Here is a 27,419-nt window from a genome sequence, read left to right on the forward strand (position 1 = left end):
CACAAAGACCATTTAATCACAATTTTAAAAATAATTAGTAAAAGCCTACATTCATTAATGCCGAAAAAGAGTCTAGGTCACTGTAATTCTAACAATTATGAAGAATTTAACAAATGTATTAAGGTCCAATGAGGGTATTAAAAGGAAGCACATGCATAGACAGGCAAATAAAATGCAAATTTATTATGTATATAGCAACAATCCCCCCTCCCCCAGGAAATTCTTTCTGCACAGATGTGTGAGATGGTCAGTCAGGCATATCATGGGGCTTAGGGCGATTCACCCACACTTGTGCCTAAGTAGGTACCCCGTGGCTCTTGCTGAGGGGAGCGAAGGAGTGAGGTGGTAAATATACCTAGGCATCAAGGGGAGAACATGAAACCAGGGTTGCTGTTTGTGACAGCCCCCAAACTAGCATCAAATTCTACCCTTGGTGGGCCAGGCAAGTCTCCTCCAAGACATCATCCTTCCTCAGTAGTTGCTTTCAGAGTGGTTTTACTAGATCAGGCCAAGAAAAATGGGAAATAACTTCTATAAACTGATTTTTGTGACATAATCCTTCATTAGACCTAGGCACATCTCAAGTACTGCATCCAGTTCTGGGCACCAGTGTCTAAGAAAGATGCAGACAAGTTGGAAAGGGTTCAGAGGAAGGCATCAAGGACAGAAAACAAAGCCCTATGAGGAGAGATGGAAAGAATGGGGCATGTTTAGTCTTCAGAAGGCTGAGGTGATATATGATAGTACTCTTCAAGTACTTGAAAGGCTGCTCCAAAGATGAAGGACAGGATCTCTTGATCATCCCAGATTGCAGGACATGGAATTAGGGGCTCAAGTTACAGGAAGCCAGATTCTGGCTAGATATCAGGAAACATTTCCTGACTGTTAGAGCAGTACAACAATGGAACTCATTACCTAGGGAGGTTGTGGGCTGTCCCACACTAGAGGCATTCAAGATGCAACTGATCAGCCAGGGACAGCTTGGCATGGTAAGTCTGGATCCACTAAGAGAAGGGGACAGAGTGAGACAGACATATCCAAGGAGGCAAATGGAGAGGCCTTGTGAGAAGGAACTGGGAGAATCTCAATGGAAGGGAAGCCCTGCAAGTGGTGAAGAAACACGCACACACATTCACTGCAGCATGTTTACTGTGAGCATATAGGAAAGATAGACATGTACACTTTGGCTTCTTTTACTCATGCCATGTCTTTTAGTGTCTTGTAGAGCTTGTTGAGATTCTGCAGCTTCTCTTTCAGTTTGGTAGCCTTCTGCCTGATCTCTGTAGCCGTTTCTGCCTTGGCTCCCTCGGTCAAATGTTTAGCATCTTGCACGATGCCATAGGCATCAAACAGGAGAAACACCCCGGCAGTGGTGGCACTCAGCAGCCTCGCACCTTTGCTCATCGCAAGGGTGGTTCCTGAAAAGGCCTTCTGCACATGTTTGATGCCCTTGACTCCTCGGGATGTGCTTCCTGAGGCAGCAGTGGCTCGCTTGGCCAATGCCTTCAAGCCAGGATTAGCGCGTGCAATCTTCAGTGCCCTGATGTTCGTTTTGATCCCCTTCGCAGCCCTGTACACGCTGGGAACTTGACCAGCAACATTGGAAACAAGGTGTTTGACGTTTTCACCCACAGTCCCATAATCTGAGGCCAGTCCAGAGGCAAAATCTACTCCATCAGGATATAGCACCTCTCTCAGGCTCTTCTCACATTCATTCAGCAGCTCTTCTGCTCTTTTCCTTTCCTTTGAGTTATTCACATTTTCATATAAGGCAGCAGAAAGGCCCGTCACTGTTGCTGCTGCCCCCAAGCCAATCCCGGTGGCTGTCAGGAATAGGCTCCCACCTGCAGTGACAGGAGCCAAGGTGAGACCCAGGATGGTCAAGATGCCAGAAGAGGCACTTGTAGAGTTGGCCGCAATGCTGGCAATGGTGCACTTCTTATGCATCTTGTCAATGTTGCTGGCGATTTCCTGAAGACACCGGATGCATTTTTCGATTTCTTCTTTCTGGGCAGGAAATTCTTTCAGAAAGCAGGCATCAGAGTCCCTGGCCATTTCTTCCCAGGGATTATTTCCTTTTCTGTAAAAATGACAGGAATGCTCATTAAAAGACCCCAGATATAGAAACATAGAAACAGAGTGAGTCAGAAGGGGCCTCCCGGGCCATCTAGTGCAGATGCACCTTGGGGTGTCGCACAGCTCATGTACAAGCCAAACACTGAGAAACCAAGAACCCTTTTTCTAGGAATGTGAGCAAACAGCAACCCAGCCAGTCACCCACTGAGCCAAAGCATTCTCATGCGGGCATCAGGCACGTGACTGTGACATGTCGCAGAAACATGGAGACCGCTAAGACCTACTATTTTAGGTCTGTCCAGGTGCCCACTGCTGATGGGCAACCGCTGCCTCTGCCTTCTGATAGTTCTTGATCTTTCAGCCAGACGGGGCCCCTCTTTTAACGAAGGATGCCTTCACGCGGGCAACTGCTCTCGGACAGCCCCTCAAGTAGAGGAGCCACCTCAAGTCCCTCTGTTTGGATCAGAGGCTCCAAGTCAGCCTGCTCTAGATGTACCACATGGCACAGGATTTTTTTTTATTTAAAAATGTAGTAACCTGCCCTGAGTTCCACACAGAAAACAGGAAATGTGGAAGCAATGTGTGTGTGTGTGTGTGTGTATCACTGTGAGAAAAGAGGGAGGATGGTAGGGGAAACCATGAATAGGAGAGAGAGAAGCCCCTATGTTCTACTATCTGTTTCTAATGAAATATTAGAACTATGATAATGCTGTTAGGTATGACTTTTCCTTTGCTTTCTTGGTGATTCAGTGGTAAGTGTGCTAGCAGCATTTATTATGTATCTGTTTTATTTAATTTGCTTAGCGGAGGAGGTAGTGCTGCCTCTTCTGAGTCGTTTTGATATATACTGAGAGCAAAAAAAAAAAAAAAAAGTACTCCCCATTGAAACAGAATGTGGGCCTTCATGACATTGTTTTCCTCTGACAGACCATGACTGTTCAACCATGTATTCTATGAAGAGAACTCATGGTTTGTTGTTGGGTTGTGAAATGTGTGTTGTTCATCATGGTTTGTTATCTCAGCTGAGTTTGGAGAACACGATAACCCATAGTTCTACGACAACCCAAATGTAAACCTTACTCAACACTTGAATGTGAGTTAATTGTGTTGGTTGAACTCAGTCTGTCTCTCCAAATCTACTTCGGAGAGCTATTGCGAGGATAAAAGAGTGGCAGGGGCAAGACATATTTTGCTTAAATAAAAACGACGTCGTCTGCTGGCAGAACGGCAACAAACAGGGAACCAACCCAGCTTTCCTCAGCAGGGAACTTCTTGGAAGAGCCACGAGGAAGGTCCTTCTTCACATAACCACCCAATGCATTTCTGAAGGCAATGCTCCTGAGAGAAGGTCCTCCTGGTCAGGCTTGTATGAAAGAAGGTGGCCCTTCAAGGAGCCAGGCCCCAAGCTATATAAAGTTTCATTGGCCATACCCAGAACTCTGAATTGTTCCAGGAACTGGACTGGGAGACCAGTGTAGCTGTTGTAAAAGGGAGTCATGTACTCCCTGTAGTAAGCCCAGTCAACCATCTGGTCTCGTCATGTTGGTCCAGCTGAAGTTTGCAAACAGTTTTTAAGGACAGACCAAAATACAGTAGTCTAAACAGAATGCAAGTAAAACATGTATGACCACCCCACTCTGGCAATGAAGACTATGCCAAAGTCTTTAAAATAATGCCCATCATCATCATCATCATCACCACCACAATGTTGTTCAGCTTGGGACCACCATGGATAGGTTTGGGAAGCTTAAAGCTGTCTTCCCTTTCAGCTACTTGTTTTCTGAAATCAGGTTAGTTCCTTGGAGAAGTTGTGAAATTAGACAAAACATATCAAAATACACAGCTGTGCTTGGTTATCTCAGGGTGCTTTCAGGAGTAAGCAGAGTGCATTCTGGGACTTACATCTTGGAAGAACTTATCAGCAAAGCACCACACCGCCACAATCAGTCCAAAGGCATCTTTTAACAAACAGCACTCTTCTCCCAATCCTCTCCCTTCTTACTGCTTTGCATATATTTGTATAAGTACATGGATTGTAAAAGATTAATTGGACCAAAAATAATCTTATAATTCCCTCTAAAGGGGAAGAAAAAGTGGTTCAAGATACAAATGGGAAGGGAAAAAAACATCAAAAGGTAAAAAAGAAGATGAACTTGCAAGAAGATTAGGACTTGCTGGGTACCAATGAGAATAACAAGCCACTCCCCAAAGCTCAGATGATGTTTTGTTGATTTCCCTTTTGAGCTCTTCAGACCAAATCAAAGTAGAAACATAACTGAGTGAAATGGGTCAAGTTTCCACAATAAAAGCAAAAGGTTTGACTCGCAAAATGGAGAGAACAAAGCCAAACTGGTACTGAGGTGAACATTTGGAGTAGATCCTCAGAGGGGGCTGACTTGGAGCCTCTGATCCAAATAGAGGGATTTGAGGTGGCTCCTCTACTTGAGGGGCTGTCCGAGAGCAGTTGCCCGCGTGAAGGCATCCTTCGTTAAAAGAGGGGCCCCGTCTGGCTGAAAGATCAAGAACTATCAGAAGGCAGAGGCAGCGCTTGCCCATCAGCAGTGGGCACCTGGACAGCCGACTAAGCAGCACAAGGGATGGACAGACGGGGCTCAGTTGTATTTGCGTCAATTTTACATGAAACCTTTGCTAAGTCCACTCGATCCTGTCTGAATCAGCATGTAGAAGTTTTATTTTATAATCCATGTGGAATTCTTTTTGAAACAAACTGAAACAGGTGATCTGAGGCCCTCCGTTGCAGTAAAGGAAAAGCAGCCCCAGGTAATAATCACTCTGGACAGCTAGAATGTGTCGCCACTGCTGCATGCATTGCAAGTGGGGTGGCAAGTGCTTCTGGGGCGCAAGGATCTTGCCCCTTCCAGGGAACCTGAACATGTCCGGGAAGAGGATGGTGTGAAGGCAGCCCCTTCTTTTCATACAAATTTTCCAGTGAACCAGTGGCCCTTCTAAGAACAGAAAGGTCCCAGGAGGGCACAGAGAGTGCCAAATGGCTGCTGATCAGGGCTGTAAAGTGTAGATTTCATTGCTTGTTACAAGTAGGTAAACCACCTGACTGCTTCTTTTCCCATGAAGACTGGGAGTAGCCCTGTGGTTGTTTGTGGTTGTTTTCTTCTTAAACTTGTTAATTATTGATCATCATTCCACAAACATTTAACACCCTGAACAAGGTTTAACTCAGTTTACGCATGTGCACGCACACACACAGCCACGCACACAGCCACAGCCACGCACACAGCCACACACTGGTTACCTCTCAGGGTCAGTTGCATCCTGCAACATTTCCATGTAGTAATCGCCATCTTCGTCCAGGAGACTTTGCCACTGTTCATCGTCCAGACTGGCTGACAGGTACTCAGAGTGTTCCGGGTCATCCTCATACTCAAGATCTGCTAAATCACCCCAAACACAAAGTTCCCTCTTGTTATGCAGGGGGGCATCAAAACACACCACCGCTTGAAAAGCTAAGTGCAATGACCTGCCTAGAACAGGGGTAAAAATGAGGAGCGTGGGCAGCATGCGAGGCACCACGCTGCTTCTGAGGGGCCCCCAGACCATGGAGCCCAGTCAGAAACCTCCCTTACTAGTGCTAGCCAGGGAATACTTTCCCATATCTCCAGTCTCTGAGGAGACTCCCCTTATTGCTGATCTCTGATGTGGAATCAGAAGGAAGGGAAGGTGCTCCTTTGCCAGCAGTAACAATACAAAGAGCACCCTGGCAAGGGAGTCCCCCGGCTTGTGTGCACACATGCTTCTGTTACCTTGCCAGTGGGTTGTGTGGATGCAGACCCTTCCCGTCCCAATCACAAAAGAAGCTTTCAAAGGGGACCTTAAAACTGAAAGGTGCACAGGGCCAAGGCAGCCACTGGGAGACCTGCCAAAAGAACACACGCGAGGCTGCATTCCACGTTAGAGCCTTTGTCTGGCTTCCCAGAATTCTGGGTAGAGAAAGGCCTTGGCAGCACCTCCTAGCTGAGCCTTGGAACCAGAGATGCTTGCGATCGAACTTGGGATCCTCTGCAGGCAACACGTGTGCCCCAACCAAGAGACCCACCTTCACAGCTCTGGCGTTCTTCAGAGGCCATTCCACCAGGTCCTTCGAAGCTACTAAGTAGTTAGACCTGTCTCTTCTCAGCCTGAGATCATTCAAGCCTGGGAAGGAAATTAAGTGTGGAAAATAAGGATGGAGGCGGATCACAACAAAAATGGCAACTCTTGTGAAATGATCTTCATCAGTGTTCTTACCAGTTTTAATCATGCAATTATTACTGTGGTACTGAGTCCCATATGCTGCTTCCAGTGTGATACTCAGAAGTAAGCTGATTGGGTTTTCCCCCCCTGTGGATCACCATCTCTACAATTGTTGTTATTAGTCACACAGTCGTGTCCAATCCATCACGACCCCAGGAAGAACATTCCTCCAGGCTCTCCTGTCCTCCACCATCCCTCGGAGTCCACACAAGCTCACACCCACTGCCCCAGTGACCCCATCTAGCCACCTCATCCTATGTACATCAATTTACATCAATTTATGCGATTTGCAAATCACAGTATTTTATATATTATATGAAAATCAGCACCCCAAAGCCTGTAGTTGTCATCTGATTTGTGCAACTGGCACCATCTGCTCTTTTGGGGTGCCATTTTGTGCAAGTTGGCTGATTTTATATAATTTTCCTTAGTGGCTTTGTAAAAAAAATGAACAAACAGCAGCCTGCCTTAGAGACAGACACCTGCAACCTGGCTCAACTTGCATCACGCTGAGTGGCACCACAGCAGAGCTGGCAAACCAGGAGGGGGGTGTTGAATCATGAAAATCCGTCAGCCGCCCTCTTGGATTGCTCACACATCCCTAGTTCCTTTTCCCTATTCTCGGTCTGTCTGAAAGCAATGTTATCCAGAAACCATGATATTTAGTAGAATGTAAGAAAATAAAATATGTTTTCTACTTATACCTTCCATACATTTAAAATTGTTAATCATTTTGAGAACTATCAGAATTCATCTATGATTAGTTAGTAGTTTAATGATTTATGAAAGGCTGGGAAGGAAGGCTGGACATATCATAGGGAAATGGATTGGGACATGATCATAGCGCATACTAAGTACATTTCCTACAATTAACAGCTCATGAAAAATATGTGCTCATCCAAAGGTATTTCTCCGTTCGTTGTTTGAACTACTCCCCTCTGTTGTTTTTGCAATGATTTGTTTCACAGCAACAAACAAAATGCTTGTCTTTTTGCTAAATACGAGACAAAAATGAAACTAAGAAAGAAATACTGAACAAACCAGCTTCTGTATGCACAGAGACGGGTGCTCAGAGGACCTGATAATGCTGCTTGTCCTTTTCTATACTGTCCTATTTTCCTTGTTATAGTATCAAGCCAACAACTCACATCTGCCTGCTGAATATTAGCTTGGCAAGATCAAAATAGCTAATCAGATCCTCTCAGGCTTACCTTTTTGACTTGCTTGAATATCTTCCACTAAACTGAACACAGAGCTGCTTTCAGGGAGTAGCCTGAGCTAAGTTCCTAGTTAATTAGTAGAAGAGAAAATTTCAGCTAGACTCATAAAAGGACTTGGAGTTTGGATAGCAAGAAGATAGCACGTATCTTCATATCTTCACCTTGTCCAAGATGGGGGTGGAGAGGATTTGGAAAGAGGCCACTTGCCCACGGATGCCGTGTCTGCCCCATGGAAGAATGTAATGGTGATTTTACAGTAAAGGAGACGGTGGCTTTTGTTGACGCAGCCAGGATGCCTTTCTGAGATCAGTTACTGTGGCTACCCATAAACAGAGCTAGTGTGGTGTAGTAACCAATCACTTTACTGAGGCTTTGGCTTCTGGATTCTTTGTGGGGGTAAGATCAGCTTCTTTACACCTGCTTCTACCCCCCCCCCCCTTTCTTTCTTTCATTTCTACTGCAACAACATGAACTGCAAAAATGCATGAACTTCTCATTTTGGTTCATTTCACCGTTTCCAGATAATACTACACTTTCCTTGATCCAAACATAAAAAGCTGGCAGAAATGCCTGGAAGGCACGGGCAAGCTTGGAGGATGCCAACGCCAAGCAAACCCCACTTGAGAGAGGAAACAGGAGCGCATGATAAAGGCTTCATGGAGGGGAGCACAGAGTGTTCGGCCAGGACTGTGGAGACGCAGGTTCAAGTCTGTGCTTGGCCACTGGGGAGTTTTCAGATATGCTTTTGTGGCACAACCGATGCCCTCTTCCACACACAGTGGGGGGCTTTCCCTCAACTTCTTCCATCTTTTCCCTACCACAGAAAATTCATCAGGGAAAAGAATGGTATTAACAAACTGGTCAGCCACCAAACTGGTCAGCCACCTGTCAATAAGCCATTCAAAATATGTATGCATTAATTCAGTTGATTTTTCCAGTGATTCCCATTGCCTGGAATAAAAGAGGAAGCATCTGACTAGGTCAAATTGCACCTGCAAACTTTCTTAAACAACTATTTAGCCTTCATTCACTGCTGCTGGTGGTTATGAGTTTAAGGTGTGCTCATTTGCAATGTTCTTTATAAAGCAAAGGACTGCTCAGTATTCCGCACCACCCCTACATTGCCTTTATCTGTTTAAATCTGAGGCATTCAAGCCACAGTCTGAGTTTTTGTACAAGAGACAGATATTGTGGAATTGATTCCTTACTTGTGGTTGGGTATGATGTAATAATCCTTCAGTTTGGTTCTATTTTACAGAGCACTTTCCTGGGTTCCTTTAGAGTGGGGAAATGGGGTATTATATTAGAATGGGGGAAATGGTGTTGCTTTTCCTTGTGTATTTGAGTTATTCCCATAGAGCAGAGCCCCAACTAGGAATTATACAGCAGAAAAGCTGTTTATGCAGAGCTGTGATCACAGCATGGCAACAAAACTGAAAATAGATATGGCAATGAACAACTTCCTTGTGGAAAAACCCTATGACTCAACAAGACCATGGGAAGCCGATTTGTGTCAGGGAGGGAACTGGGGGTGGGGGTCAAGGAAAAACCCACTAATGAAAGGGGAAAGGATGGAATAAAAGTAATCCAATTTTCCAATGCCAGCAGTTGGGAGAATATAGGTCTGGACATACTTAAAGATCTCTGGGTGATTTGCCAGAATGATCTCAGATTCCCAGTGGCTTAACACTGGCAGCTGTGTCCCCCATTCTAAATTATACTGTTGAAATTAAGAAAGATTGTGGTCACTAGGAGTAGCCTTCTGCATGGAAGCATTGTGCAATCCATTCCGTTCTGGTGCTCAAAACCGATGCCTCCAAATTTGCTAATTTTAAGAGTAGGATCCTAATGGCATCAGTCCTCTGGTTAGCAAATCTTGTGGTTCTAGTAAAAATCAAAGCAGCTCCTGCAAGACGGCCTGCCCTGCCCTGGCCACATCCTGACGCGTGCATTAATTTCTACCATAGAACAAATGGTGAGAGCTGGTGGTGCTAAAATTGTATACAGTGCAACACTCTTAATTTATGATCAATTTCCAAGATTCCAGGTGGGAATAATACCAAGTGGAGCAGCCAAGTTATATAAGGTGACCACATGTCCCCCTTTACAGAGGACTGTCCTCTCTTTGAAGGATAGTCCAAGTCTGCTTTATCGATAAAGAAGCAAAAAAATGGAGACCCAGCAGGGGCCCTTGAAGTTGCCCATCAACAGCACCCAGAAAGCGCCTGAACAGGCAGAAACTCAAGTCACCTGTTCCCAGCCTTACTTCTGTATGAACTATATTGGGATGGATTGTATTTCCATTTAAATTGCCTTTTTTGTGAGCTTACTAGGGAGCTTCAGCTGTTGGGTGGGATAGAAATGGAATAAATAGATCTTCTTTAAATGCATCTATGCCTATAAATTAACATGGGCAAATGTGCTAATTGCTGCTCTAAGTCTGGTGGTGCAATCCCACCTTTTTGGTGATGCTGAAGGACAGCAGGGGCTCAGACCTGGCACACTCCGCTCAGTTAAGCACGACAAGGATGAGAGCTGCAAAACTCCATTTTATTCTCAAGACAGTTTGATTGCTAGCAAGAGGCACAATTGACCCTGAGCACATGGAGCAGTCCTCCTTTATACCTGTGCTGACCAGGTCGCAATGACAGAAGTCCATTGGCTGAAGATTCAGGCCATGATCACTGGTTGGTATGGTGGAATTCTGGTGGCTCCCACTCTTACCTGGGAGGCTGGGCTACCTGGGGGTTGGGCTGGGAGCAGTGGCTGGAGATCGCTCAGTCTCTGGCTGTGTGTAATTCTTTGATTTACTTCCATGATGCCTGTGGATGTGATCTGCCTGCCCGGGCAAAATGCTGGCCAGCCAGGGATGTTCTACAATGCAAAAGTGGCCTCTGTCAGAATGCCCCCATATCGCTTCCACAGAACAGAAGCTATTCTATCTGGACAAGCAAAGAATCAGCTGGCCCGGAGAATTCATCCAGCTGCACAAATGGCAGCATCACACCAATAATTCTGTGCATTTGCACATACATTAAGAGCCGAGTGATCTTTTCCCAAGTGAACTAAAACTGCTGCAAAATGCAGGAAGTGCTGTGAATAAATGGAAGGGTAAGTTGGAGAGTTCCCAGCAAGTTTGGCTGCTTGCCTGTAACTTGCTAATGTCACTTTTAGGATTGAGGACATGAAAGTTCAGGAATGATGCCATCAGGCTAGGGAGAAATAACAAGCAATTGTAAGAGGATTGTGTGGACGTCACAATAGCTACAAGTGTATTTATGTGTTTGCCTAGCAATTATACTTGAAGTCTGTCATTTTAAGTGTAAGGTTTAGAAGACTATATGCTGGGAAAAACAGATGATTTAAAATAGTCATGATCTTCCATCTGTTACTCCCAAATGCAATATCCATCATTTAGGCCTCTACTGTACAGAGATGGTTTATGTAGCCCATCTCGACTTGACAGATATGCATTTGCTCAGGGATAATTGATGTCAAAGCTAATAGCAATTTGCATCCTGTTAATCAGATGTTAATGAGCCCACCTGCTACCTCCTGTCACTGACTTTCTATAAATCTGGGTGTTTAAATGGCACATTTGGTTCCCCTGCCCTGTGGAGGTGAATGGAAGATGCTTGCATCCACTGCCTTATAGTAGCTTCACCACCTTCACAACATGCTGTGGCACCACCCCAGAATTTTTCTTTCCTTTTTGCACTGTGTCATAAATGATCCAGCAGTGAACCCAAATAAGGCTTCTCCTGCTGCATTTCTCCTGTAGGGCCAGCAGAGGGCAGTAGCTCATGGACAAATGGGTCTCATACAAGGCTGGATTAAGCTGTGGGAAGGCAACGTTTGTATGGGTTGTAGGCATTACTTTTTAGCAAAGTTCTTGGGTATGCTGCTGTTACAGCTTGATGAGTAATGAAAGTAGATCTGGATCAGGCCAGTTCTGGGGGGAAATAACCAGAGAAATTGTCATTACCTTGCCACTGATTCACCACCTGGTCTTTGGGTTGTTCTTCAGGAATCACTTCACAACTGTATTTCAAACAGCCTATATTTGCACCCATGTAAATGCATCACAGGCATGGAAAGAAGGGCTCTGGCTGGTCCAGAACGAGCAGAACAAGAGCAAACCTATTTCGGGAGTAGGGTTATTCACCAGGAATGCCTGCTTAAAATTTTAGATGAAGCCACTGCCACCGATGCCACCTGCCTCCACCTATCACAGAATGGGCACGCATCCTGTTTTACAGAGGTCAGTCACTGCAGGATACAGGGCCTGCCCCCCACCCCCGGTGGAAGCAGATGGGCAGCAGACCCACCAGGAAGGCGAGAGGGAATGAGTGCTGTTGATTCAGGAGCAGGAATGCAGGTCTAAGTCTCAGGAATCCTCAAGTGCAAGGGCTGATTTCCTGTCCTCAGCCACCTCCAGCATTTATTCATTCATTTTGGTTTCAAAACAACTGGAGCTGCTAAAAGGGTTAGGGAGTGGATAAGAAATACACTCTCTTAGTTCTTGCTGGGAACGATGGCAAGGTCAACTGGGTGTCTGTTGATAAACAGGAACAGTCCTGGCACTTGCTAGACTTCAGTTCTGAGAGCCAGATCAGCCTTTGTGCCAGAGATCCATGACTGATGCTTTTATTTTTAATTCAGAGTCAGAATAGGGCCTTTGCATTTTATTTATTTATTTATTTGCTAGATTTCTGTCCTGCCTTTTTCTTTCTTGCAGAACTCAGAGCAGCTTGTATCATTCTGCTCCTCAGTCTTATCCCCACAGCAGCAGCCCTGTGAGGGAGTCTGTGACTGGCTCAAAGCCACCCACTTGGCTCCTGGGCTGAGTGGGGACTAGAACCCAGATTTCCTGAGTCCCAGTCCCACACTCTTAACCACTGCACCACACTCGCTCTCAAAGCAGTGACACAGAGGGTCTTTCTCAGCTTCCTTCATTCCCTGCTGGTGATGAGGGAATACCTATATTTCTCTCCCCATGGCAACAGCAACAACTTGGTGGTGTGCAATTTAGATTCTGGAAATGTCATGGTAGTGGGGGAAAGTTCCCCAGGCTCTGCTGACTCACTAGCTGATCGCCCATGTAATATTTTCTTCTCAAATACAGAACTCACGATTCTGACGTTGCCTTCTGTGCTCTTGGGATGGAAGCTGAATGACAGGTTCCTGGCACCGCGTGCGGTCAATGCCCTTTCAGTTTGGCCATGGGATCTATGCCAGTCTGATACCAGACACAGAGATTATTTCATCTGGGCCCACCACAATAGCACCTGACTCAAAATAGCTAGAGAAAGAGAGCGAGCGTTTGACGAGAGTGACCTAGACGCGAGTTGTCAAGTGACAGGTGTCAGTCTGTAAGTCCGCCTCTTTAAACCCACAAGTCCCATGGCTCACACTCCCCTCAAGGAAGCACAGGCACAGGCTGCTTGCGTCTCTTCAGCTACAGGGCTTGCTTTCCATTGTTCTTGAGCAGGGCGCTATGGGGCTAAGTGATGAGGAATGGAAGAAGGTCGTGGACATCTGGGGGAAAGTGGAACCAGACCTCCCCTCCCATGGGCAGGAAGTGATCATCAGGTAAGCAGAAGCCTGTGACGGAAACTGGAGAAGCTGTGCTCCTGAGACATCGGCAGAGTGGCATTTTAAATCCCTCCTAGGAAGATGGCTAAGAGTTTAAAAATTATATGGGCAAAACAGAGGTGACGATCCCCTGGCAGATGAATAGAAGAACTTCATTTTTTGCCTTCATTTGTATCAGCTTTTTCATAATTAGATAAGTTATTCAGCTTAAGAGAGTGTTTCAAATCCTCTCCACAAGGTGTTTTGAACTGTTGCCATTTAAACTGGCATCACTGAACAAATGATTAACAATGACAAACAGAGAGGATTAGGACAGGAAATGGCAGTCCTGCTTGCCAGGATTGATAGGACTCTGTGAGGTGAAAGCCCCTTTTCTCCTTCCCTATATGATGTATCCTTTATATCAAAATGAACACCTGGTTAAGAGGAGCAACGTGCCTCCCCACAACCTTCTGCATTACTTTATTGCACAGTTTCCTATTAATAAGCAATTTCCTCCCAGGTCCAGCTCACTTTTGGCATTAGGGCTGGGATAAAACTGCTTAACGTTTCCGAATACAGGGAGGTGAGGAAGGGATGGGGCTTCTTTTCCTACCTTTGTGTGCTTCTTTTCGGTACAGAATAGTTTGCACACTGTACATATGACTGAGGAAGCTCTCGAAAGACAGCTGTCCATCTCATCAAGTTTGATTCTGTTTTCACTGGGGGTAGAAGAACTTACTCCAGACTAAGGGCTGGATTCTATTTTGGAAAAGGTTTTGGGGAGCAACCCAACATGGGTGGGACTGAAGATAAGGCAAGGGAGCAAAATACTAGAGCTGGGACCAACCATTCTGGAATCTGTGCTGCTAGCACCTGCAATTTTTTTCTCCTGCTGGGCCCAGTCCTGCAAAGCAAGTGGAGCCAAGAGGGCCTCCATAAATGCTCAGTGACCCCCAGTTGCACAACTAGCAGCCTCCCCCATCAGAAGCAGCTGCAGGAGGTGGAAAAGGGGTGCAGGAACTTGGACTGGAGTCTGAGGAGCCGAGCCTAGGGAATCTGATGGATTCCCCCTGCAGATGGGGTCCTTACACATCCCTACAAAATACCATCCCCCAGCATATTTTACTGCCAAACTCGCAGCATAAGTAATTAATGAGAGAGGCATTTCTGTCATTTTGAATGGGGTAAACACTGCATTTGAAGCACAGTGCTGGAAGGCAGCTTTGCAAATTCCCTAGACTGACCAGAAGATGAATAGTTGGGTCCTAGAGGAAATCAAACCAGAACTTTCCCTAGAAGCAAAACTGACAAAACTGACACTGTTGTACTTTGAGCACATCATAAGAAGGAAAGACACACTGGAGAAGATAATGATTCTAGGAAAAGTTGACGGCAGAAGAGGAAGGAGAAGGCCAGCAAGGAGATGGATTGACTCCATAAATGACATCACAGCCTTGAGTTTACAAGAGCTGAGCAGGGCTGTCAAGTATAGACTTCTATTCATAGGTTGCATAAGTTGGAAATGACATGATGGCACAGAACAAAAACAAAAACAACACAGAAGCTGTGAAACTGCCAACTGATCTGCATAACCCTAGTGGGCCAGATTAGAGCCCCAGGAGGGCTGGATTTGGCCCCCTGAGATTCTGCACCCCTGGTCTCTGCTGAGCTACATACCTGAACCCTATGATCTCTTCCCCAATCAGTGATGTGTAAAGTTGGGATTGTGTAAAGTTTTTTCTGTCACCCCACTGTGTGCTTACATGCACTGAACCCATTTTGTGTCCTCATCGCCTGTGAATTCGGTCATCTCATTGCTCACCTTTGGTTCCAGATCATTGATGAACAATGCAAACCGCACTGGTTCGAATACAGACTCTTCGTAGGCCCTTTTCCTTCCAAGCCATGGGTTGACCGATCATTCCTACCTTTTGCTTCCTGTTCTTAATCAGCTAGTCACTCATAGGAAGCCCGTGATAGCTGACATTTAATTCTGACAGACTGAGATAACACAGAAATTAAGATAGTGGCTGGGTTCACATGACATGACTATGTGGATTGCTACCCCCTGATGGATGACTGTGTCGTGTGAACCCAGACCCATCTTCCCAGGGTGGTTTATTGGAGGGCAAAAGCCATTCCAAAAACTTGTGGATTTTTGTAGGGGTTGCTGTACCCCTGAAGAAGTATCATGTCATTTGAATTCGTGTTGTCAGCTACTGATTCCCTTGCCAAGGGCAGCCAAAAGCTCCTGCTGCTCTTGGAAAGTGTTTTCTGGGTTTTTGCAGAAAAGCCCCTTGGAGGCAACTGGCACTGGCTCCCCTCCCCTGTGGCGATTCTGAGCCTTTTGGGGCTTGCCGAGGCTTCTCTCCTCACCCCTTTAAACCTTCCCCCCCTGGAGATTGCGAAAGCCAGCTCTCAAGCTGGGTCTTGTGATCCCCGTTTTGGCAGCTGTGGACTGCCCCATGAAAGTGCATTTGTGCGCCTTGGAGGGGCTGAAGAGGGTGCCCAGCTTTTTTGAAAAAGTGGGATCTCAATAAATTTTGCAAATATCTGCAATCATTTTAAATGTTTTTGAGTCTATAGACCAGCATAATTTTCTGCGACCTGCCAACTCCCACTAGCATGATAAAAATGGTCAGACTTATAACTGCAGTGCAGTATGACCATTAATGTCTATGGGGTTAAACATGCTGAACTCTCCTGTGGATCTTGCCCTACATCTATAATCAATTTCTCCACTGATTACTTGGATTCACAATCCTAGTAAGATTGTCTTTCAGATATATGCATTTTAAAAAAAGGCCTGAAATGAATTTTGACCAGAAACTTGGCATGTTTCTTTCAACTGAGATGAGGTCCAATTAAAATGCTGGCGATTCATGCAGTTGTTTGAATTAATTTCTGAAAATGGAAACCTCTATTCTTCACTGTTCCTGCAAAGAGTGGGCTGAGGCGATGTCATAATTCCCCCATTACTATAATAAGAAGGCCCAAAATGGCATAGGTAGCTATAGGTGCGGTGCCGTGTGACAGGCATCTCCAAAGGAGATGCTATTTACTCTGCATCACTCACTCGACTGCCCAGTGAGCTCTCCAATTCCATTGGCAGAATGTTTCAGAACCACCCGGAGACCCAGGATCGCTTTGCCAAGTTCAAAAATCTGAAGACGCTTGATGAGATGAAGAACTCAGAAGATCTCAAGAAGCATGGAACCACGGTCCTGACTGCCTTGGGAAGGATCCTGAAGCAGAAGGGGCACCATGAGGCAGAAATTGCCCCACTGGCACAGACCCATGCCAACACACACAAAATCCCCATCAAGTACCTTGAGGTAAGAGTGAGTGTGTGTGTGTGTGTGTGTGTGTGTGTGTGTGTGTGTGTGTGTGTGTGTACATGCATGGGGGTGTGTGTATTGTAGGTGTGGAAAGGTGTTGGCAGATGACTGTACTTGAGTGACCCGGATGAAAGGGAAAGTTGTGAGGTCTGTATTCCCTTTTGCAGGGTGTGTTTGTGTCTGTTTGCTGCATCCTATCAAATGATACAGGAGAGCAATGTAGAAAAAGAAACTTCATTTTCTGGACACAGAGCTGTTATTTGTGCTGGGGGAAGCCACTTTCTCCTGTGTTATAAACTCATATAATTATTCCTCAGAAGTGCTTATATTTCTAGCCAAATCACTAGTTCAACACAGAGCGAATGTTATCATTAACTGGCAAATGGACTTGGCGTTGTATGAGTTTGAGTAGCCATTCTTTTGATGCGGCAATTGCACACAGTCGTCGGGGCCAGGCACGTTGCTGGCTGAGTAAAGTCAGACTGGTTGGCAAACCTAGGCATGGTGCTTGCCATCATGTGCTCCTGTTCCTTCCCTGAGGGCAGGGTCTGTCCACTCCATTCCCCTGAGGGGGTAGCCCCACAACTGGACTGCTGGACCACTCCGTCCTTTCGGCCACTACAGCAGCTGCTATTTGCTGGTTAGTGATTTCTGTCACCTAGTGGGTGAAGGTGGTAGTGCAGCTTAAAGCACACAGAGACATTTAAACCAATTAAAATGAATTCATGCATTTACAAAACCAGATAGCCTTGAGACACCCACCGCCACTGCTACCTGCCCAAATAGCATGCACACCACGTTTCAGCTGCCTAGATTGCCTGCTCTTGGTGCAATGGCGCTAGCAGACACACATTCTCTTTCATGCATGATAATAATTAATTGGTCTGCAAAGTAGTTGAACGATCCAGCCCACGGTGAGCATTTTCAAGTCCCATTGGTTTCAGTGGAAGGCTTAAGGTGCAATTATATATCTGCTTAACTGGGAGTAAATCCTATGGAAGTCCATGGGATTTATTTCTGGGTAGACACAGAGTGATTGTGCTCCAGTTATCGCCCAAGCTCCATCTGCTCTGGTATCCTGCTCCAGACAGTATCCCAAGAACCCACCCTTCTGGACCTCTGTGAGGTCACGCAAGGTCACTTTACTCACCTTGGAAAACAAGTGGGGATGAGAACCGGGGAAGGGTCTGAATCTCAAATTCCCCTTCTGAGGTTGCAGAAGGATCTATGAGTTCAGTGGGGAGAATACAAAAATATCCTATGGTCCCTGTGATTCTTTCTTGGACACCAAAGGATTGCTTTCTTAGTTCAGCTGGCATTAAAAAAAACAGTATAATACTGCATATATACAGGATCAAACAAAAATAAATAAATTCCTTCTGAAGAAAACCTGGACAAATCATTTCATATTAGGAAAAAGAAGGAGCAAATGGATAACATTATCTTGAAATTTACTGTTCCAGAATAAAAAAGCTATTTTCTAAATTTAAATCTCACAACTTTGCCCTGTGGAATCGAGGGCACTGCTGGCTACTCTGCCAATTCAAGGCGCCATGCCTCCACCGCCACTGTGCTGCCAGGCTAGGCATGCATGGCTGGCGCCTGCCTGGGCTTGCTAGCACTTGGAACATGCAGCCTGGCAGGGGCTGAGACTCCCTAGAAGGCGTGGGGAAAGGTTTATTCCCCCCCTTCTGCTTTTGCACAAAGTTTAGCTGTTCACACCATTTCACTGAAGAATATTGAGTGACTTGGTGAAATCTCAGAATGCAGGAAGCCTCTCCCCACGCGACCTGGCCTCAGGGTGGCAGCGACGGTGGCCCTGCTTCTCTCAGTCTCTCTGCCTCGGCTTTTTGTTTTAGAGTGAGCATCACCACAGCAAAGCCCTGCTTCTCACAGGGATCAATTTTTATTTTCATGCTTAAAGAAATAGCACAAAGAAGGAGAGAGAGAAAAGCCTTTCCACATGATTACAAAGAAGGGAAGAATGTATAAAGAGGAGATGTTCCCTTAAAATATCGCAGGCTCCAGCCATTCAGGGCTTAAATGATAAGATCCAACACCTTGAAAATCTAGAAAATCGCCACTAACAAGTGAGCCAACAGAGCTCTTGCAACAGAGTTGCTGCCACTTCTCAGCTGCTAGCAAGCAGCTGCAATCTCTAAACTAGGTTTCAAGGTGGTCTCATGTATAGCACATGCCAGAATACAGGGTTGCCCAGAATTTGCTGGTACTATATTGTATAAACAGTGGCATCCTAGTGGGAGAGACTGGGACCAGAGCAGCAGTGTGCCTGCACAAGTCACGGTCCAGGTGCTAAATGTGGGTTGGCTCCTTCAAGGCCCCGGCTGGCTCAACCTCCTTAGAAGGGTTCTTTAGCTTTAAACTGGGCTTGGACCGGACAGCTTTCAAATAGAGCACTGACTTTCATGAAGTAGGCCACTGTACCATCCAATTTGTTTCCCAGAGAAGCCAGTCCTGATGGGGGACTTAGGGAACTGACAAATCAATTCGGGCCCTGGGTACCCAGGCCTGGGGCATGTCGTGGCTCTTTACGATTCAGTACAGCTTAAACTTGAGGATGTTAGCGAGTCCTAGATTTCCTCCCCTCATCAAAAACACTTTCCCCCATCTTAGTGGAACCTGAAACTGGAGCAATTTGCTTGAGAAGGAATTTACTTGAGGCCAATATCTAGAATCTCCTTTCCTTTAGAAAAATGCAGCAGTAATAACTGAGTCATGCAAATAAAATGCCCAATTAAAATCAGCTCAACATAGATAAAGTATAATGAAAACTGAGCTCTCTACCATCACACACAGGCACATTCCCCATGTGGGATTATTCCCAGCTGTTAAAAGCCACTTTCAATAAAAACATGTTTACAATGTTTCAGAAAATGTTCTGAATTGTTTGTGTTTTCTGGCAAGTCTTGAGATGGACTCTCCTATTTCAGGAAGTTGGAAAGAGATTGAAACTTTCAAACACACATCTTACAAATTCTGCAGAGCCAGGAATTTTAGCTTTCAGGAATAAAATAGTATTCCAATACAGGTGGTTCTATTTTCCTGCACCACACTTTTGAGCTCAGTTTTGGAAATGGTTTGCACTAGACAGAAATAGCTTCCATGTAAGAAGATACCTGCTAGTGCACTGTTTCAAGGACAGTGTTTGTGTTCCCTGCCCCTTCGTACACATGGCACCAAACCAAGCAAACACTTGCCTAATTTTGCAAATTCCCAAATGCAAATCTCCACCCTCAGTCCACTAAAAGGCTCCATGCTTTCCCTGAAGTTCCCTGAAGACTGACTGCCCTATGCATAGAATATTTTCAAGTAAATGAACTATGGACTCCTGCCAAAATGGTTGAACATTTTAAAATGTGTCAGGCTATAATTTAAGCATGCCTACCACGAACCATCACATTATTCACACTCCCTTAAAGCATGTGTCTAAAACAGTCTTTTCTTGTTTTGGTTGCAAAAGTGACAGAGCAACCGGATCTGGAACGTGGTTCTGATCTGATTGGTGGGCAATGTCAAATTCCTGCTGAAAAATCTTTCCCTTCCTTGGCTGTTCACCCCTAAAGGTGATGTGTAAATGGTTTGAGCTCACCCTTTTAAAACAGCAGAGTAATTAAAGCATCACCTGAAAACCATGGAACAGCGAGGCCTGGGTATGACGACTTGCATGCTCGAGGAACATCAAGGGCGCCTTCAGTGGGCGATGTACCAGGCCATCTTCTGAGTCAAAGGCACACATTAAATAACTTGTGGTCTCATATTGACTTAAGATGGACCCCTCCAAACTCCAGTACTTCCTGAGGCTCATCATCACAGAATTTTTCTGCCTGTGGGATGTGGCTAGAACTTTTCTGTCACATCATCTCTCCTCAGACATAACAGAGTCAGTTCACACATTTCAGCTGCCAGTCATTAAGTGCGCAGACTTCAGGCAAGGCACATCGTCATCCTGGGGCAGCAGAAAGGAAGAGAAGGATGCTTTGGCCCCTGCTACCAGGGAGAGGACTAAAGATCCATTGCAGGTTATTATCCTGGCATTACATTACATTACATTACATTACATTACATTACATTACATTACATTACATTACATTACATTACATTTATGGCTGCCTTTCTTCCTCTTGCAAAGAACCCAGGGCAGCTGACAAAGCTCTCTCCATTTTATCTTGAGAACAACAGCCCTGTGAGGTAGGCTAACCCTGGCCCAAAGTCACTCCAACACTTGCAACCGCCACACCACACCTCTTCTCTATTCCCCAGGACATTGACCATGGCAGGAGAAAGGCCAGTGTCAGCACTGGCCAGAAAATGAGCAGTTCCAGGAAGGTGCTTCTTCCCTCTTTGCTAAGAAGGCCTTTTCTGCAACTGCCCCATGGAGTGGCCATGTGTCCTCCTTTGCAGAGGACAGCCCTCTATTTGAAGGCCTCATGAAGGGGTCCTCTGTGTAAGGGACTGTTCAGTCCCAGGTAAGAGCTGGTCCTTGAAGTTGCCTTGCCATCAGCCCTGGACTCTGGTGCGGCATGCAGGCCATCTGGTTGCAGCCCTCCACACCCTGCTGAGATGAATTGCATTTCTATTTATATTGCAATGATTGTTTCTAATGTTGCGTCTATGCTATGCTTATAAATTAGCGTGGCATTTTGTTTGCAAAACAGCACCCTCTCTTGTCCACTTTCTCTCTCTCTCTCTGTTTGGAGACGAGTGGTGTCTCTAATCACCAGCTCTTTGAATGAAAGGCAGGGCACAAATAGTTAAGTAAGAGTGACTCATCCCAAGTAAATGGGCTTAGGACTTCAATGTAAAGTTACTTAAAAATAATTTTTAAAAGAATGCACATGTTTATGCTTTACAGACGTCCTTTCCTGTTTTGAGTTGAGTATATTCCTCATGTTGGCATTTAACATCTATGCTAGACTGGCCTTTCTAACTTTGTCCCTCTCTCCCTCTCCACCCCCTATTTCTTTCCACACAGTTCATTTGTGAAGTAATTGTCGGCGTCATTGCAGAAAAACATTCTGCCGACTTTGGGGCAGATTCCCAAGAGGCGATGAGGAAGGCTTTGGAGCTGTTCCGGAATGATATGGCCAGCAGATACAAGGAGCTCGGGTTCCAGGGCTAGTGAGGATGGCAGGCAACATTTCCTTGGTGAGAGACGAGCAGCATAGTGTAGGCGTGTGCTCAGCTTAGGAGGAGAATATTCTCATGTAACTTTACAGAACAGTAGTTCGCATCAGGTTGAAAAATTCTCGGAGACTAAGGCTCAAAGTGCACATGGTGGAGCGCGGGCCCACATCTTTTTAAGTCAGCTCTACACCATTCAGATGGGGAGCTTTGGGGCATGGGCAGGATTTAAACTTTAGATTTTAAAGGGTAAGAGGCGAGCAGGGCTGCAGTGGAGCCTGGGCTTGCAGGGTCAAAGGCTTGGGCCATATTGATTAGCGGGAAGTTGTTGTCATCTGCTGCCACCTCCAGCTTTCCCCTTCCACAAGAAAGGCCACTACCCTGGATCAGACCAAAGGTTCATCCAGTCCAGCAGCAAGCCAGCTGCCCACTGGATCCCTCAGACAGCCCCCCTCTTGCCCATCAAAATTAGTAGCCACCAAAAGTATTTTCTTCCTTGTTGATGCAACATCTTTTGAGGTGGCTCAATTTCAACAGGCAAAAGACCCTTTAGAAAACTGGTTTGTTGACATGGCTCAAGACAGTGGCCTGCATTTTGGGATTCTTTCCCAAGATGTGGTTCTGGGCATTGTCATGATGAGCATCTTTTTGGCCTGCCATCCGTATTCGAGTGGTTGGTTGCCAGAAGTTGTCTCCACCCCTCAACCAGGCCCCAGTACCAGAATTGCACCCACCTGGGAGAAAGGTGTGCAGGGGATTACCCCTTTTTCATTGGCCTTTTAAATCCTACCCTCAGCTTTAGATATGAATGGGTGAAAAGGCTGCTGCCATCATATGCAGCTTGAACTGTTAACTGTGGCTGCTTTTGCTCTTCAGTATAAACTTTGCAATGTTTGGCTCGATAGAATAAAGATGATCCATAAAAGACATAGAGATGACTGCGCTGATTCATTAAAAAGTTACCTGAGGTATCATCCTCAGTACCTTGGCTAACATCCTGATGTCATACTATGGGAAGAAATGACAGAGTGCTTAGTAATACCTGGGGGAAATGTTCCCAAAGACCATCTTGAGGTTGTGTTCAGCTGTCTAGCTGTGGCATTTTGGGCGACGTGGGAAGAAGGTAGGTGCACAATCAGGAGACCTTGTGTCCTGGCTACCCCAGTTTTTCCTCGCCTTGCCCCTGGAACACCCTCTAGTCCTTCTCCAAAGTTGATTTTCCAGCTTCAGAGAAGCAGCTGACATGGTTCTGCATCAGCTGCAAGGTGGCAGTGGGGGAGTGGTATTTAGGCATGGGTCCCCAGCTCTGAGGCCAGAGTTCTGTTTCTGACCTTGGATCTGGGAATCCAAAAGCTCCTATGCCCCCTAGTTGCAGCTGGGGTGCCATAGGATTGCTCCCTTAACTTTTAGACAGCAAGTCATGAAGGATGCTCTCCTTCCACTCTTGTTCCTTTGCAAACAGGATCTCAGTTTCACCTGGCATCGGACAGGAGATATATATGAGATGCCAAAGCAGTGAATGACGTCAGTGGGACAAAATCTGGCAACCCGGGTGAACTGGAATTTCTGGGTGGAATGGAATAATCTGTTATGGCTAGGATGACTACGGACAAGTGTGGGCCTACTGTATACTTTGGCTACGGAGTTGCAAAGTACTTTGGCTGGAAAAACATGGGTGACTCAGTTTTTGGGTCTGGCAGGGTGTGACTTCAGAGAAGGCTTTTTAGAGGAGTGGTTCTTTTTCATATGATTTCATTCAGAAAACTGGATATGTCTAAATATTAAGCCATGTATGTGTTGGTTTCTGGTATATTAAGGACGGTGTGTAATGTTCCTCACAGGACTTACCTGCACATGCCAGATCCTCCAGGTGCTGCCCACATCCTTGCCACCTTAACATTCACATGTGGCCTGATGTCATCCTATCCTGTGATGTCATAGAGCTTAGGAAGAGTTGCCAAATTAGAGATGCTGAAGCACCCGTTCTTGCTTGTTTAGTTGCAGCTTTCCAAACCTGAGTTCTGTGGGACTTGCTACCAGGTGCATGGCCTTTGGCTGAAATCTTATATCTAATTACCTGGGCATAAAGCTCACTGAATGTACGCAGAGTGTACATGCATAAGATTGCACAGTTAATCTCCAAAGACTTTTGTGCTAACCCTGCTGATGAACTATGTTTAAAAGTGTATTTCCCTCTGATCCTTAGAAGCTGCTTCACACTTCAGTATGTTACACTAAATGGCAAGCTGTGTGTATTTTAATTTAATAAACTGTATTTCCTTGATGTGTGTGTTGCTTCTTGAAGACAAATCTATATGAGAATCAAGAAAATTATAGCAATAAAAACATTCCAAGCCATCAGGTTCAGCAAAGCAGGTGGTGCTTAAGAGCTTCCCCAAAGACATGCAAAGAAGGGACTTGATGGAACACCTGAGGGAGCTGATTCCACAGATGCAGGGCCAGCACTGAGAAGGCCCTCTCCTTTGTACTCATGAAACCAGCTGCCCTTGTTGGTGGGCAAGTGAGAAAGGCCTCCGCTGATAACCTTGGATTGCAGACAAGCTGGTACAGAAGTGATCCTTCAAGTAACTTGCATGCAACCTGTCTCAGTTCAAAACTTTATGAACAGCTCTCTGAACTGGCTTTAGAAATGCACTGGCAACCTGTGCAACTGGCACAATATCAGTGCCACATCTGGCCCTACCAAACTGTGGGAGGACATATTGCATCAGCTGAAGTTTCTGAACCATCCACAAATGCAGTCCCAGGTACAGTGCATTACAAACATCCAGCCTGGGTGTCACCACAATGTGAATAACTGAGTTAAGACCCTCCCTTTCTAGATAGGGTCCCCACTAGCTTACCAGTCTACTCTGTTGAAAAGTATTCCTCTTGAGCTTTCCCAGGATCCTTAAATGGAAAAGATCCTTAAATGGAAATGGAAATGAGACCTGAGTGTCACCCATATATTGATAGCCCTTCAGATCAATAGTGTCCTCAAGTTTCATGTTCATGTTGAAAAGCACTGGGGACAAGGTGGAATCCTGTGGCATTCCACAGACTAAAGGCTGTGGGATGGAGCAGAAGTTCAGCAGCAGCGCCTTCCAAGACAGCTCATCTGGGAAAGGTCAGAACCACCATTAACATCATGCTCCCTGTGCCCGACCCAGAGATATAATCCAGAAGGATATTTTATTAGATGGTATTGAAAGCTGCTAAGAGATCTGGGAGAACTGCCCCATCCATTTCTCAGAACAAAGCAAATGAGGCTGTTTCTGTTCCAAAAGTCAGCCTGACATTGGATTGGAACGGAACCAAGCAGACCACATCATCCAACACTACCTGGAGTGAAGAAGCCAGAGGATTAGCAAGTATCAAAGCTGTGAAAGGGCTACAAGCCAATGCACTAAATTATGAAGTGCTTAGTAGCTGAATGCCAGTGACGCTTTTTCCTTGGAACACCACATGATGTCAAGGTTGGTCTTGTATTCACACACATGATCCCTATAAACCTCCCAATGGCCTGCTAACATGGGCCAGTAATATTATCCCATAATGAAGAGGGAGTTGGGCTGAGAGAAACTTGTCTAAGGGCATCTGATGAGCTCAGGGAATGAAGCTAGATATGAACTGTGTGTGTACATCCGTGTTTACCCTGCTCTTAACCATGCTTCTTCAATAGGAGCTTCTCAACAAGACAAGACAATGTGGAAGGTAACAGAAACCCTAACTATTGGAAGCAGAATCCAGAACTTAAGCTTGGTTTATAAAAGATGGCAAATTTAGTCTGCATCTCCCACCATCTTTGCTGGTGGCTGCACTGATGCGGGGACAGCGGATGGAGGCCAAACCAATTAGAGCAGTAATGGGGAACCTTTTAGAGACCAATTGCCCAAAGTGCAACACAAAACCCACAAATTAAGCCCAAAATGCCAACACTACAATAAAACCAGGAAACTGAGCTTTAAGTTTAGAAAAAAAACTCACAGCCAGTTAAAGCAGATATATATTTGGCAGAGCATTGACGGGCCATGCAAAAACTTGGAAAAGTTGCAGCTAATGAGTCACAGCTCATCCGGTCATCGCCTGGTGCCACAACTCCTATCCGAAGACGTGCGTGGCCCGAATGTGCGCTGTAATCCGATGTTCGCCGTTGGGTGATGCTGGGGCAAATTGCCTCGCGAGCTGACAGAGAGAGCTCTGTTTGCCCACTGCGGCACCCATGCCATAGACTTACCACCACAGACCTAACCCTACCCTGGTGCAGGGCAAAAGTTCCATTGAAAAGAGGGTGATGTCGAAAAAGCCTCCACTGAGTAGCTTCTTCTGCCCAGCTCATCATTTCTGCCCATTCTAAATACTTACCAACCATCAAATCGATGACAGGGCACCTCGTAATTGTAACCCTAACCCTACCCTGGTGCACACCCCTAACCCTAAAACAAGGCAAAAGTTCCATTGAAGAGGGGGCAATTTCAAAAAACCTTCCTTGAGCAGCTTTTTCTGCACTGCCAATCATTTCTGCCCCCTCTAAACACATAACAAACATCAAAATCATGCCAATGTACCTTGTTTTTGTAACCCTAACCCTATCCCGGGGCACAACCCTAACCCAAGTACGAGGAAAAATTACCTTGGAAATGAGTGTAATTTTAAAAAAGCCTTCCTAGAGTAGTTTTTCTGCAAAGCTCATCATTTCTGCACATTCTAAACACATCCCAACAAACAGAATCATGCCAGGACACCTCATTTTTGTTACCCCAACCCTACCCTGGTTCACACCCCTAACTCTTATACAGGGCAAAAGTTCCTTTGAAAAGAGGGTGATTTTGAAAAAGCCTTCCATGAGTAGATTTTTCTTCCCAGCTCCTCATTTCTGCCCATTCTAAACACATCCCAGCCCTCAAAACCATGCCAGGACACCCCCATCCTTGTAACCCTAACCCTACCCTGGTGCATAACCCTAACCCTAATAGAGGGCAAAAGGGTGATTTTGAAAAAGCCTCCCTTGAGTACCTTTTTTGGCACTGCTTATCATTTCTGCCCATTCTAAACACATTCCAACCATCAGAATCATGCCAGGACACCTCCTTTTTCTAACCCTAACCCTACCCTGGTGCACATCCCTAACCCTAAGATAGGGCTATAGCTCCTTTGAAAAGAGGGCGATTTTGAAAAACCCTTCCTTGTGTAGCTTTTCTGCCCAGCTCATCATTTCTGTCTAGTCTAAACACACCCCAACCCTCAAAACCATGCCAGGACACCCCATTTTTTAAACCATAGCTGTACCTTGATGCATACCCTGAAACCTAATGCAGGGCAAAAACTTCCATTGAAAAGAGGCTGATTTTGAAAAAGCCTTCCTTGGGTAGCTGTTTCTGCCCAACTCCTCATTTCTGCCCATTCTAAACACATCCAAACCATCAGAACCAGACCAGGACACCTCATTTTTGTAACCCTAACCCTACCCTGGTGCACACCCCGAACCCTAATACAGGGGAAAAGTTCCTTTGCAAAGAGGCTGATTTTGAAAAAGCCATCCTTGAGTAGCTTTTTCTGCCCAGCTCCTCATTTCTCCACATTACAAACAGATCCCAAACATCAGAATCATGCAAGGACACCTCATTTTTGTAACCCTAACCCTATTCTGATGCATGCTCCTAACCCTAAAGAAGTGCAAAAGTTCCATTGAAAAGAGGGTGATTTTGAAAAAGCCTTCCTTGAGTAACTTTTTCTGCCCAGGTCATCATTTCTGCCCATTCTAAGCACATTGCAACCATCAAAACCATGCCAGGAC

At 45.6% G+C, this 27,419-nt stretch overlaps 2 protein-coding genes across 9 annotated transcripts; one reads left to right on the top strand and one right to left on the bottom strand.

The window, feature by feature from the left end:
• Nucleotides 1–862: 862 nt before the first annotated feature.
• Nucleotides 863–16,242, bottom strand: LOC123028892 (apolipoprotein L2-like). 7 transcript variants are annotated; one of them, XM_044441207.1, is made up of 4 exons: nucleotides 14,965–16,242; nucleotides 6,149–6,246; nucleotides 5,348–5,486; nucleotides 863–2,080 (listed from the first exon to the last, which is right to left on the bottom strand). In XM_044441207.1, the coding sequence occupies exons 2-4, from the start codon at nucleotides 6,177–6,179 to the stop codon at nucleotides 1,198–1,200; spliced, it is 1,053 nt and encodes a 350-aa protein (XP_044297142.1). In that variant the 5' UTR covers nucleotides 6,180–6,246; nucleotides 14,965–16,242; the 3' UTR covers nucleotides 863–1,197. The 7 variants fall into 7 exon arrangements, with proteins under 7 accessions (XP_044297142.1, XP_044297143.1, XP_044297147.1 ...); XM_044441208.1 differs by lacking the exon at nucleotides 14,965–16,242 and adding an exon at nucleotides 12,698–12,870; XM_044441212.1 differs by lacking the exon at nucleotides 14,965–16,242 and adding an exon at nucleotides 12,652–12,677 and having other exon boundaries at nucleotides 5,348–5,483.
• Nucleotides 12,949–23,906, top strand: MB (myoglobin). 2 transcript variants are annotated; one of them, XM_044441216.1, is made up of 4 exons: nucleotides 12,949–13,157; nucleotides 16,255–16,477; nucleotides 21,474–21,646; nucleotides 23,464–23,906. In XM_044441216.1, exons 1-3 carry the CDS (start codon nucleotides 13,063–13,065, stop codon nucleotides 21,618–21,620), a joined length of 465 nt encoding a protein of 154 aa, XP_044297151.1. In that variant the 5' UTR covers nucleotides 12,949–13,062; the 3' UTR covers nucleotides 21,621–21,646; nucleotides 23,464–23,906. The 2 variants fall into 2 exon arrangements, with proteins under 2 accessions (XP_044297151.1, XP_044297148.1); XM_044441213.1 differs by having other exon boundaries at nucleotides 12,950–13,157; nucleotides 21,474–23,906.
• The last annotated feature ends 3,513 nt before the right edge of the window (nucleotides 23,907–27,419 follow it).

Source organism: Varanus komodoensis, unplaced genomic scaffold, assembly GCF_004798865.1.
Source record: "Varanus komodoensis strain SLA01 unplaced genomic scaffold, ASM479886v1 scaffold39, whole genome shotgun sequence".
Taxonomy (NCBI): Eukaryota; Metazoa; Chordata; class Lepidosauria; order Squamata; family Varanidae; genus Varanus; species Varanus komodoensis.